General features: G+C 42.6%; 1 protein-coding gene across 2 annotated transcripts in view; it reads left to right on the top strand.

Moving 5' to 3' along the window:
- The first annotated feature begins 3,844 nt into the window (after nucleotides 1-3,844).
- The window catches only part of LOC102387661 (rab GTPase-binding effector protein 1-like), a 42,529-nt gene continuing 33,301 nt past the window's right edge, over nucleotides 3,845-13,072 (top strand). Inside the window, exons 1-2 of one of the 2 annotated variants that reach the window (XM_014527448.2) lie at nucleotides 3,845-3,924; nucleotides 5,128-5,198. In XM_014527448.2, coding sequence (XP_014382934.2) covers nucleotides 5,192-5,198 — 7 coding nt within the window. In that variant the 5' untranslated portion in view covers nucleotides 3,845-3,924; nucleotides 5,128-5,191. Of the gene's footprint in view, nucleotides 3,925-5,127; nucleotides 5,199-10,672; nucleotides 10,707-13,072 lie in introns of those variants that run through there. The other variant, XM_025195472.1, reaches the window with a different exon arrangement.

Here is a 13,072-nt window from a genome sequence, read left to right as displayed (position 1 = left end):
TGTGGACCCGTTGCTAAAGTTTGTGTTCTCGCCGCCCTCTTTGGGGTTGAGAAATGCTGCTCTGGAGGTCACCCAGTCCAGCTTGAGGGAGGATCGCCCCTGTGCGAACCACCCTAATCTCACACCATCCGCCCTGACCCACGAGTCGAGATGTAACGCCCGAAGGTGCCGGTGAAAGCAGGGGGGCTTGATGCGTGTTGATACGTGGTCTGGAGCTGCCAGGCAGGGGGCTTCTTGGTGCGTAGTGACGCATCCTGTGTTTGTTCCACCTGGCGGAGGGGATAAAATACCTGGCAAGAAGTTGGGAGCGTGTAACTTGGGAAAGCGGGTGACAAGGTGCAGTGCTCTTTCCTGTAGAGAGATTCGTGGGCACAGGGCTGCCGTTTATGTGGACAAGGACAGCATCTCCCCCCCCTTCCAAGAGCTGGACACTCGTGAGAGCTCGGCCTGGGACTTCTCTGTACAGCGCTGGTCTCGGACCCGACGGGACGTGCTTTCCCGAGTACAGGCTACCTGGCCAGAAGCCGAATCTGCTGGGAATGGGTTTTTGGGGGATGTAGTTATGTGCATCTGTATGAGGTGGGGCGCAACAGACCAAGAAGGGAAAAGTTTATCTTGAGATTGGCGATGAGTTTAACTGGATAGGTGACGGACGTGAGGCAGGAGCAGACTGAATGGACGTGACTTGGAAGGGTGGATATCAAGTTGGGCATGGGATTTATGAGAAATAGACTGAAGATGATAGGGACCTCTTTCTCTGGGAGCAGTGCGCTTTACCCAAGCTCAGCTCTGGCAGAAGTGGGCAGTAATCGGTTCTTCATCATGATGTGTATCCAGGGGACTGCTTTTTACTTAAGTGTGGCTTGTGTGAGTTGCATAAGAAGGTGCTTATCTTGGGGAAGGGAAGGGTGGTTAGTTTACCTGATCAAAGTTTCAGTTATGTGGCAGACTCTTGAAGAAGATGTGTGTACAAGGATGAAAGTATTTTGCATTTTTTCCACTAAGGTTAATGACACGTGATATGTTTGCTATTTGGAGGAGAAAGGGAAGGGTGAATTTACCTGTTTAAATGAAGCAAAGCCTACCAATAGGATTTTGTTTATCTGTTCTTGAGTTGTGTGGGGTAGACTGTTTTATGGAGCCACGTTGTTATACTGGGGTGTAAGTGAAAATGGATTGGGGAGAACTTAAGAACTGTTACTGTTCAAATATATTCGGAAAGAATAGAGGTCTGTATTGAAACTTGCATTACTGGGCTCTTACCTCGTTCCTTTAAAATCTATGGCATCGTAAAATATTGTTCTTTAAGTTAACATATTAAAAATAAAGTCAATTTTTTTAGTAATTTCTTAAGATGAGAACAATTTCCTATTAGAGGCTGCTCTTAATGTAAGTTCCATTGTATATCCTTTGGAGGAGAACACTATGAATGATTATTTTCTAAGACTTTCCTTTTAACATCTACTCATTAGTTACAACAAACCCTGTTTAGGTTTTCAGGGAAGCTTGTTGGGGATGTGTAGTAGAACTGTGCATTGTGCAAATGCTTGCTGCTTCTGAACAGTGAAAGGTAGCGCTGTACTTAACTATAAGTGGCGGTGAGTTTCTTCTGAGCAGTTATCAGTCCATGCCTGCAATGCAAGTGTAGTGAAAAGGTTTTAATAGAAAGTGCAAACGCAGAGAAGAAAAGCTTGTTGCCCGTTGGATAGATCCTTGAAGTGGCCACTTTGCTTCCATACTGAAGTAGTCAGAGGTGGAAAATGGCCTCACTCTCCTTTGCTGTTCTCTGGCAGTGGCAGAGCCATTCTCTATATTTTCCCCACTTTGAAAATTATTGCGTTATTGTTCTCAGCAAGCTGCCTGTTTTAGTTTTAAATAGTCCACTCAAAAGCGAGTCATTCAAAACTTCTCCATTATCTCTTGATGTGAGGGGAAAAATGTTAGAGGGAAGAATTGTTTCATATTTATTCAGTTGCCTACACTGAACATGCTGTGTCTCTTGGCTGAAGATTGCTTGTGGCAGTGGACCTCTGGATTACTGTTTCTATAGGGAAAATACACTGTTTTTATAATAATATTCTTTGCAAGTATTAGCATTACTAGTAGTCTTTGTAATGATCTTTAAGTATGGAAGAGATGGGCTGTATGACAACAGATCTCTAAAGAATCTCTTGGAAAATGCTTTTTAAAAATACTGGGTTTGTCTACATGTTCATTAATGTGCTTTTGCTAATGCACTTTAAATTTAGTACTCCAGGTCATGTTTACATAGACAAGGTGCATTAGCCTGTTTTAATGTGCATTAGCAAAAGTGCACACTTTTTTTTGTGATACTTTAATGTGTATTAAAATTGGCTAATGCGCATCAAAGTGCATGTGTAGACACACTCACTCAGTGGTAAAGGGTGAAGATGGCAAAACTAATAACTATTCTACATGCTCCTCTCCATTCAGGAGAAAGCAGGTCCAAGAGGAGGAAGTCTGAAAAGCGAAAATGAATGGTACTGATGTGAAAAAGAATGGATGAGAGATCTTCTTGTTTCATGTACTTTGACTTGGCAGAGAAATTGAATTACCTCTCATTCTTTTGTGCAGGCTAATGTTGTTTCCATGTGATAGCAATCATATAAAGGCTAAGTGCACAGTTCCCTTGGCTGCAAATGCAACTTTGTGCAGTGTCCTGTCAACTGAGTCTTTAGTTAATGATTTGACTGCTCTACAAGTAGGTGTATGCTTCTCCTGTTTGTTTTTGGGCAAGGTGTTTCTGAGGTTTTAATCAATACCTGTATTGCCCAATGAGTTAGTACGGTTCATAACACATACTAACAAATTAGCGCCTCTTTTCAGAGGTGATGAGAACCCATAGCTACCATTGATGTAATTCAGTTATGACTTCTCACCAGCTCTGAAAATCTTTCTGTTCTGTTACTAATAAATTCATGTTACCCAGTTAAATTGTTAGATGGTTCATGTGCCTATGGTACAGTGCATGCTGGTATGTGAAATTTTCAATCTGTCAAATTTTATGTAGAAAGGTCAATAGCCAGGATTATAATGTCAGAGTAATTTGCTCTCAACCCTCTGTTTAGTCCAATAGAATTTTTTTCATGCATGGAGATTTCACCATTTCTCACCAGGAAAACCAGCTGGGTTGTAGTAAGAAACAAGTTAGGGAGAATCTGGCTGTGTTGATTTATAGTACTGTTAGCAGCAGTGCTGGTACTGTGTCCCCTACAGCAAGGAGCCAATTTGGGGTTCTTGCAGAAACAGAGACTTTTGGTACATCACCAAGGCCAGCTATGAGTTACCGTAAGTGTGGTTCTGTGAATACCAGGTAAAAAAAAAAAAAAAAAAAAAAAAAAAAAAAAGTTGTTTATCCAAAAAAAAAAAGTGTGGTTCTGTGAATACCAGGTAAAAAAAAAAAAAAAAAAAAATAGCAGCAGATTTTCTACCCAAATACTACCAAACTATTATTTAGAAGGGGAAAAAAGCTAGAAACTTAGCTTTTTAAAATGAATGTTGGGATTTGGTACAGACATTTCTAGGTCCTTTTAAGTAGTAGGAAGATTGGTAGGGGTCTGGTTTTACGTTATCAAAACAAGACTATGGTTTATAGAGGTAACAATGTAATCTTGACATATATTAACATCTTTCATATAATGACAGTTAATTTACAAATGAGTGGAGTTTTCCAGAAAAAATGCTTTTCCCCTTTCCTGACTTCCAGTTGGTAATAAGTATGGGTTGTATGACTGAAGGTTCTTGGAGGAATAGTGTTTACACACAAACATGTTTCTCTTTTGTTTATAATGTATTTCCTTTATCAGATCAGAGCTAGGCTAGCTCCCCAACACTAAACACATGTTCAGGGGGTTTATTTACTTTCTGAAGAACAAGAAGGTCTCTGTTAAGCTGTACAAAGAGGTAAACATGACACTTGTTTTGGTTCCTTATAATTAGTTTGTCTAATAGCCTGAACACAGGACGTAATGACACCCCTTTATATGGAGTGAAACCCTCCTTTACAGGTTAAGAATATAAATGCTTTGTTTATCTGGGGGCGGGGGTTTCCTGGCCACCCTTATCCTGCCAACTGCCAGACCAAGGAAAGGTACAATATAAGTAGCAAGTAATATCATGCTTTCTAGGGAGGAATCCACTTGTACAGCATGTTTGTGTGTGGATGGAGGGAAAGGGTAACAGATGGCTTGAGTAAAAAATTCTTTTTTAACTTCTAAGACAGGGGTCAGCAATCCTGGCACGCGTGCCAACCATGGCACGCAAGGCCATTTTGCTTGGCACACCACCACCAGCCCGGGCTCTAAGCAGCCACTGCTAGCTGTGGAGCCCAGGCTGCTTCCAGCAGGGCTCCAGCATGTCGGCACTCCGGCACCTTTCAGGGTAGAGATTGTGGTTTTTTCGGCACTCCAGCCAAAAAACGTTTCCTACCCCTGTTCTAAGAGGTTGTTTTAAGCTGTGCAGGACTTGGAGAAGCAGACACTTTGCTCTCTTGTCAAAGTGATAGGTTTCTGGTTTCTTAGTCTAAGTGATGTATTTTTAAAATATTGCATTTAGCATAAGTAATCACAGTGTTTGGAATACCTTCTAGTACATTAAGGTTTCTTTAACAGAATAAATGTAGTAGGCATTATGACTTTAAAACCTTATCTTGGAAGATTTGAAGCATTAATAAGCAGAGCTTTATTATGCAGTCTTCTAGTTGGTCTGTGATAACAGGTGAAAAAAAACAGACAACTGTAAATACCAGTGTGTATGTTTACAACGTGCACCTTGCAATCCAAAGGTCTAGTGCTTTTGAATGTTTCTTGTAACTCTTTTTCCCAGAACTATCTTAAATATCTGATTTAATGGCTGCAGAGTTATTATCAGTACTAGCCTCTGCAAGTGTTCCTATGTATAAATAGTGTGTGTATCATGTAACCTTAGTCATAGTGTAGTCAGTAAAACATGATGGTCATTATGACTGGAAGTAATTTGAGTCATTTAAATCAACAGTAAAGAAACAGATTTCAAACATGGAAAGAGGTGCCTATGAACATTCTTGCTTCACATTTGTTTTTCTTCTTATTGAAAGATGTATCTTGACCTTTTTTTTTTTTTTTTTAGAATATATTTGGTGCTTGGGAAAGACCATCCTGTTTTGGAAGCTGTAGTTCACTCCATCAATAATATGAATGGTATTGTATGAAATTGAGATGTGTTATTCTAAAACATTCTTTTATAGTGTCTTCAGTTGACATTGTCTAGCAGACATAGATAAGATGTCTTTGTTTCTTTAAGGAGCTATCTTTTTGGTATGTCAAGACACATCTTTAAGTATTCATAGGCATCCCAGTGATTTCTTCTAGTGCTATCTCTTCAGGTATCTGCAGCTTCCAGTGCTATTTCTTCTCTTGCACCATGTCCGAAGTGATTCATGAAGGAGTGTGGTAGCTCGTTGGACTTCTTTCCCTTGCCTGTCACTTTTGGCCTTGACTTCTGCTGAGTGGTATGGTCACTTGACTTTTATTGTCTTTCCCTTTTCTTCCATATTCATCTTTCCATGTTTGACTTGTCCACATTTGATTTTCTCTCTGTTGTAAAACATTTGGGGTTTGCCTTTTTCTCTACTTATAGCCTTTTATCATTATGTTCAGCAGCTTTAGTTTCCAGACCGATATCCTGCATGTCGGCCTCATTTGACCTTGTGTTCTTGATTTATTGTCTTGCTGAGCAAATGACCATCCCTTGAGTTTGTCTTCACCGAATGCTGTTCTTGATCTAGCATTTTAGTGTCCCCATTCTCTTTGTCTATCCCCATCTCATTTCCTTTAAATATTATTCTGGGTTGCACAGCCTTTTTGGAACCTCTAGTCTGATGCCCACTGGGCCCTGGGCTCTCTTACAGTGACACTCTTATACAAGATTTCCTCTGCTCTCTGCACTACTAAGACTGCCTTTCTAATACCAGTGTATTCTTCACATCTGCTTTCTCCACCAGTTCCTTCAGAGAAAAGCCCATGACTACTACTTCCTCCGCTATAAATTTGTTCCGTCTTCCCTTTCCAAACAGCACCAGTTCGCTGACTTCATTGATTGTCAGTTCCCTATTTTGCTGCGTTGGACTCCATCCCTATGTGTGATCTGTCCAGTTCCTTAAAAAACCCCCACAATATCCACCATGATCACCTTTCCCGTCTCTACCCCTATACAATTTCTCTGCCTCATTCTGCTCTCTCCTGAAGGTAACTTTGCTATCTGCTTTCCAGTCCCTCTGCTCCATGTTTTCAAATTCTCATTTTTCTTGTCGGTACAAGTTAGATTATTTCACTGTTGACCAACTGCAGTCCAGTTGCATTTGTCTTGTAAGGTTAGTTGACTTCCATGTTTTGTCATTTCTTTTACAATAACTTCTCTGCATTTCATTGGGACAAAATTTAGTTAAAGTATTCAGCAGTAAAGCTGGGAGAGGGTCAAAACTAGATTCTTTGAAGGATATGGAGTCTGGCATTTAGCTCTTAGGTTTAGAACTGCCAGCCTGCATAAGACTGAGAAGACACTAGCTCCTACAATATATGCAGGGATACTGAATACCACTAAATACACAGAAGATTCCTTTCCTAGCAGACCAGGCCTTATTGCACAGAAGGCTGCTATTAAAATGGAAGAGGCAAGATCGTCTGAGTACACAAGCTGGGAAACGGAACTTTTGATATTAAAGTTTCCTCTGATTTTCTAATTTTGGCCTACTGCAGGTCACTTAACATCTCTGCCTTCTATATCTCCATCTGTAAACTGAAATAATATTTACCTGTCCCACAGGTGTCAAGAAGATTGATAGGTTACTAATACGTAAAATGCTTTGAAGAGAGAAATTATTATAGGAGTGCTAATAAGGGTGTGAGAGCAGTTCTCAATTGAGATATATTGTTAAAACAGGGTGTAGGAATCTTGGCTTGTCTCTTTCTGTGGATAAATGCCATTAACGCTGCTAGATGGATGACAAAAACTAAATAAACAGTAATAGCTTTAATTTTAATCTTCAAATAGTAGGATAGTCTTCAAATTTTATATAGTACTGGCTACATGTAGTTAGTGCACAAAAAGTACAGAGGAGATCCTTTAGAAAGAAAAAAGGTACATGGCAGAGAGAACCAAAGTCTAAATCCCTTGACTACCTTTCGTCTAAGGCAGGGGTTCTCAAACTGTGGGGTACACAAGACAGCCCTGGGGATACATGGCAGAAATTATGTAATCGTGGATTTAATTCTAATATTATAAAAGCCTAAGTCTGTCTGTCTGTCTGTCTGTCTGTCTGTCTGTCTGTCTGTCTGTCCATCTGTAATGCTTTGTTCACGCTCGGATTGACTGTCTCGGCAGCCAGTCAGAGTGCCCTACACAGACAGGGACAGACAACGGAGCGCCGCAATGCCAGTGGGGACTGAGAGGCCAGAGGGGAGGGCAGAGGGGGATGATGGGGACTGGAGCGCTGCCATAACAGAGGTGATGGAGTGGGGAGGCCCCCATGGGTCTGCTCCTTGGAGCCAGGAGCTGGAACCCCCACCCCGCAACAACAGCCAGCTGGAAAGTGGCAGGGAACAGGGGAGGGAGGGGAGCAAATAGCGGGGTGGGATTACTGGTGGCTGCGCCCTGCTGCCACTGTGAATGCCGTGGTGGTCACCGGCCCCGGCCCAAAGTGGTGGGGGGAGGCGGAGAGCGGGGTTGGAGCCTCTGTCTCCCCCTTCCCCCCTGCCAATCATTTTCAATGGGCAGTTGGCTAGTTTTAATTATGATAATTGATGTTTAAGGGATTAAAATATAAAACATATAGAGGTGCACCAATAGAGATTTTCTTGGCACATACCGATAGCCTATTCTTCACTAGGCATATTGGCTGATACTGATCCAATAACCGATTTACAGGAGTGCACAGCCCAGCAGCATGCAGAGCAGCACCTTCCTTGCAGGTAAGTCTGTGGAGGGGGAGGGAAGGAGTGTGGGGGGAGCAGATCAAGGCCCTCACGGTGAGGAAGGGAGTGGGGCAGGGGCTGGAGCCTGGGGCTGGGGGAGCTGTCCAGCCAGGGCGGTGAATGGGATGCTGGAGTGGGCCAGAGCCGCAGCCAGTTTGTCCAAGGGATCAGCGTCCTAGCACTTAAAAATGGTCATTAAATGCTCATTAAATGAGCTTTAGTTCAAGCACTGCTGCCACCATTTTTAAGCGTGAGGTTGCTTTTAGGAGCAGAGGCAAGCCAGGTGAGAGCAAAGGTGGGCTGCCTACTGCAGTCTTGGGGCTGTCTGCCCTGCTGCCTTTTGCCCCAGGAACCACATGCTGGCTGTGCCACATCCCCAGCCCACCCGGCAGCGGGAGACACAACTCACCACTGTTGCATGGTAAGCAGGGGCATGCAGCCAGTGTGTGGCTCCTGGAGCAAAAGGCAGCAGGACGGACAGCTGTGAGCCCACAGCAGGCAGCTCGCATCCACCCCATACCCAAATCTGAAGGGGCACATGCACCTCCTTTGCCTCCCCCAAGGGTGCGCGCAGCACTGGGGAGCTGACCCCCCTCCACACGCCCCCTGGAGGAGCTGCCTGTGTTTCTGTCCCGCTCCCCACCCCAAGGTCCCATTCACCACCCTGGCTGGGCAGCACCCTCAGCCTCAGTCCCTGCCCCACTTCCTCCCTCACCATGGGGGCCTTGATTTGCCCTTCCCTCTCCCATGCCCCTTCCCCTCCACAGACTTACCTGCAGGGCACTGCTCTGCACACTGCTGGGCTGCATTCCTGGCCATGTGTGGCTGCACACATGCACATGGTGTCTGGGGACTTCCACCAGAAGGCATATTTCATTTATCTGTATGTTATTGGCTACGCTGGCCAAAAAAAAGCCAATAGCTGATAATGTTAATTTTCCTTTCATCGGTGCCAATCTGATATGGCACCAATATACCGGTGTACCTCTGAAAGCATACGCTGGTAGAGGTATGGAGGCAGCTGGTAAATTTGGAAGGAAGTGCGCCATAAGAAAAAGTTGGGAACCTCTTGTCTATAGTGTACGTTAGAAGATGGCTTGAATGACATGGGGAAAGAAATTCTTGAGCTGATTAGCCTTGCTGATCATTAGTCTTGTAGCTGACTCCTTTTAAGGGGGTCTGAACATGCCAAACCTCTTTGCATGTTTGAGTTTTTACTGATAATTTAACAAGCATTGATTTTATAGTATGACAGCAAAAAAAAAAAAAAAAAGGGGAAAATACGTGAATTACAGTAATTCCCTTTCCAAATTGTTTAACCAGCTTTAATTTACTTTTTTTTACTGAACTACTTCCATTTGACATGGGGGGGAAGCCCCTCATCTTGGATTTGAGTACGAATCAGGGGTGGGAAGGGACATGACAGGTGGCAGCTGCAGATGTGACTCTGGCCCCAACCCCAAGTCAGAAGTGGAACCACAGTTGCTGCCTGCTCTCTACTGTTTCTGACCCTCCCCTTCTCCCCTCCCCCTCCGCCCCCAATAGCTATGGCTGGGCTGGGCTGGAGCAAGAACATGTTTTGTGCCCTGGGCTAGAATGAGGCTGAGGCTGTGCTGGAAGTGTCAGGCTATGGGGAGAGGATAGATGATGATAGGGAGGACATGAGAAGCAAGGGTGGTGGGAAAAGGCAGGCAGCAAGGGGGAAGCAATGCAGGGAGGAGAGCTGGTGCCAGGGAGTTCAGGCAAGAGGGGGCAAGTAACAGGAGGGCAAATTAGTGGCGGGGCAAGATGTTGGGAGGCAAGGGGTAGGGGTTAGACTGCTTGACCTCCCCTACTTCCTGCCTTCCTACCACTGCTGTCTCTGCTGCAGTGGTGCAGAGGGTGGGGGGCAAATTTAAGACATCCCTCTAATGATTACATTCTACACATGGAAAATTTTTAAATTTTCCACTTATAGAATCTAATTATTGGGGGGATTATCTTAAAATCAGGGTTATTTTAGAGTTAGATGAATATGGTAAATGTCCCACCATAAGCCTTGGTGCTATAACTCTATTTGCAAACATACAAGTCTTTGAGAGGAACAACATCTCCCAAAGGTAAAAGTGTTATATGGCCTTTTAGTCTGTGTTCCTCAATAGCATATTAAATGCTTAAGCCAGCTGTGTGTGCAGTTAAAAAGCATTGGAAATAGGAGTTTGACCATGGACCATAAATCATTAATCTGGCATTTGCATTTTCTATTCTTTTTTACCCATAAAGTAAGGAAGCTGAAAGATTAGTTACTGCTCACTTGATAATATTTAATTATGTTAAACCATCCTATATTGTTTAAAATTAACTATTATTATTTTCTTTAAAATATATATTATTGTTGCCTCTGGCCCATTGATTTCAGAGGGATTTAGATCAAATCCTGAGTTAACAGTTTGGTAACTTGTTTGCGGGTGGGAGGGGTTGCTGTTATCACTTTACTCAACAGTGACTTGAACGTTTAAAATGAGTCACCTTTGACTGGTGTAAGTGATCTGACTACATGTTGAATCAGTGATAAAACTGTAGATATCCACTTTCCACATTTGCATTCTTGTGGGGTCTCTCACTGATTTTTCATAGACTGATAATTAGAGAAGTGGCCAACCTTAAATCCTGTGAGTGCTTGGAGATCTGTGGGGCACTTGATCTAACCACTTTCCTGATGGTGCAGGAAAGGAGTGATGGCAACATATTCTCATGGTTAGTCTGTGGACAGTCTTAAGTATATGTGCTTAGAAATGCCTGTATATATATCGGTGTAGTCTCTCCACATGAATGCATGACAAGTGCTTAAGCCATACAATACTAATACAAGCATCTGTATACCAGTTTAATTGTATCCCACTAGGGGCACCTGTTTAACTACATTGGTACAAAAACTGTGTGAACTAGTTGTTCTCAACCTTGTGAGACTCAAGTTGCCTCTTGGAACTTTTAACTTTCCATAGCCAAAAAAGAGTAAAAAAGTAATAGCAATTCCTCTGAAGCAAAGAATTCAGAAAGGTCAAAACAGGACAGGGTGTTTTCAGTAGTATGGACTCCTGTTTGAAATATCTGGGTTTACCTGGTGAATCATTTGCATAGCTAACAATGCTAATATTGCCTGGCATCCTATAGCACCCTTAAAAAGATCTTGCAGCAAACTGGTTGAAAATCACTGGTGTACATAAATCCTTGCTTTTTACCACTACTGAAGAGCCTTGGAATGTGTGTCCTGGTGCAAGACTGGTTTCTCTTGGAAAGATGGAGTGGGAAATGGTTTAAGCCCTGAATTTCAGGCATGAGGGGCTATTAAGGTACTTGTAAATTACTCTTATAAGAACACATGCACTGAGGTTGGAAACTTTTGGTTCTTACTGGCATTTTTTGCTTGTATATACTTTTTAAAATTAATATGCTTGTCGTATGAGATGATGCAGCATAAGTCTGAAGAAATTTCTTGTGTCAGAGGAGAATTTTCCTTCTGTTTCATTTGTTCACAGGAATAGGAAAATAAAAATTCAATAGGTCCCCAGTGGCAGCAAGAAGATTAAAATGTGAAATAATGTTGACTTTTTCTGTCAAAAAAATATAAAATTGCAATGAAAAAAATCTGTTTTTTAACTATTGCAGTAAATGTATGTCCCAAATTACAAGGACTTTTCCATGTTTCATATCAAATGTAGTAAACTTGCAGGAATCTTTCATTTAGTTTCTTATACTTATCACCATAGAATCACATCCATGTATTTGTCAGCCTCATTTTCCTTCAGATTAATAACCTGAATTCCCGCTCAGCAGTTGTCTGTAGGTAATAATTTGACAGCGGCACACCTGTAAATTAATTTGCATCCTACTAGTGATGTTATTGATGTTATGGCACTTTTAAAAATGACTAGGGGAGATGCCAGTTTGGTTTAAATGCTAATGTTTTATATTAAGAAGTGTTGGTTATATAGCTGTGTTGGTTTAAGGACATAGGCAGACAAGGTTCTTTGGGTGAATGTGTTGTCTCTTTTTAGACCAACTAAATAGTTGGAAAAATTGTTCTTTACAACCTTTTGGGCACAAACACCCTCCTTCAAGCACCGGAAGAGTCTGCTGGTATTTGAATGGTCTCCTGGGTGGAATAAAGGCTTAAGCCAATATGCAAAATGCAGGTCTGTGAAAATGCAGATGTGTGGCAGGAAAGATCAGGGGATGGGAATTAATAGGTGGGAGATGAGTAGGCAGGAGGGGGGAATGTTGACCCATGAAAGAATGTAGCAGGTAAAATGTAGAGAGGTTATCAGATGACAGGCAGGCTACAGTGCACCATAAATCCAATGTCTATGTTTAGTCCATGGTTTTTTGTGTCCAGTAGATTTATGAAGTTCATAGGCTCATGTACAAAAGGTCTTTTGTAAATTCCCTTTTGGGATTAGAACTGAGAGACTGGAGAGAGAGTGTTTGTCTTGTGAGAAGTGTGCACCCACAGGTAATTGGGTATTTTTGTCTTTGATAGATTTTCAGTGTGCATTCATTCTGATACATAGTTGTTTGGTTTCTCCTACATAGTTTCCATCTGGGCATTCAGTGCACTGGAGGAGATATCTTACATATGTTATACTGGAGAGAGGGACCTTGGTCACCTTAGTTATCTTGTTCCCTCACTTGCATTGTTATTTTCTCTTTGCTTCTTTCTTCCCTCCTGTCTTAGCATTTTACTCTTTCTTCATTTACATTCTTTCATAATCCTTATGCATTCTCCAATTCCAGTCATATCTCTGTTGACTCCCTTTCCGTCTTCCTTTTAAAGAGTCGTCATTACTCTTTCCTCAGAAATTACTGGTCACCTAACTATATGTGAAGGTTTTTCTAAAGAGGCTCTTGACCAGGGGTGGGCAAAATATGGCCTGTGGGCCAGCTCTGGCTCCCGGAGGGGCTTTGTCCAGCCCACAGCAAGTCCTTTGGTCCTGCCTGGACCTAGCATTGCCCACCCATGGCGCATCCTGCTGCCCTCTGGGCATGCAGCAGGGCTGGGGCGGCTCCACGGTGGGACTGTCTTTCTAGGCAGCCCAGGTGACAGTGGCTGCGTCTGGCTGCCA

This window comes from Alligator sinensis, unplaced genomic scaffold (assembly GCF_000455745.1).
Source record: "Alligator sinensis unplaced genomic scaffold, ASM45574v1 scaffold1250_1, whole genome shotgun sequence".
Lineage (NCBI taxonomy): Eukaryota > Metazoa > Chordata > Crocodylia > Alligatoridae > Alligator > Alligator sinensis.
Note: the sequence above shows the minus strand (reverse complement) of the source record. Positions and strands in the feature narration are given on the sequence as shown.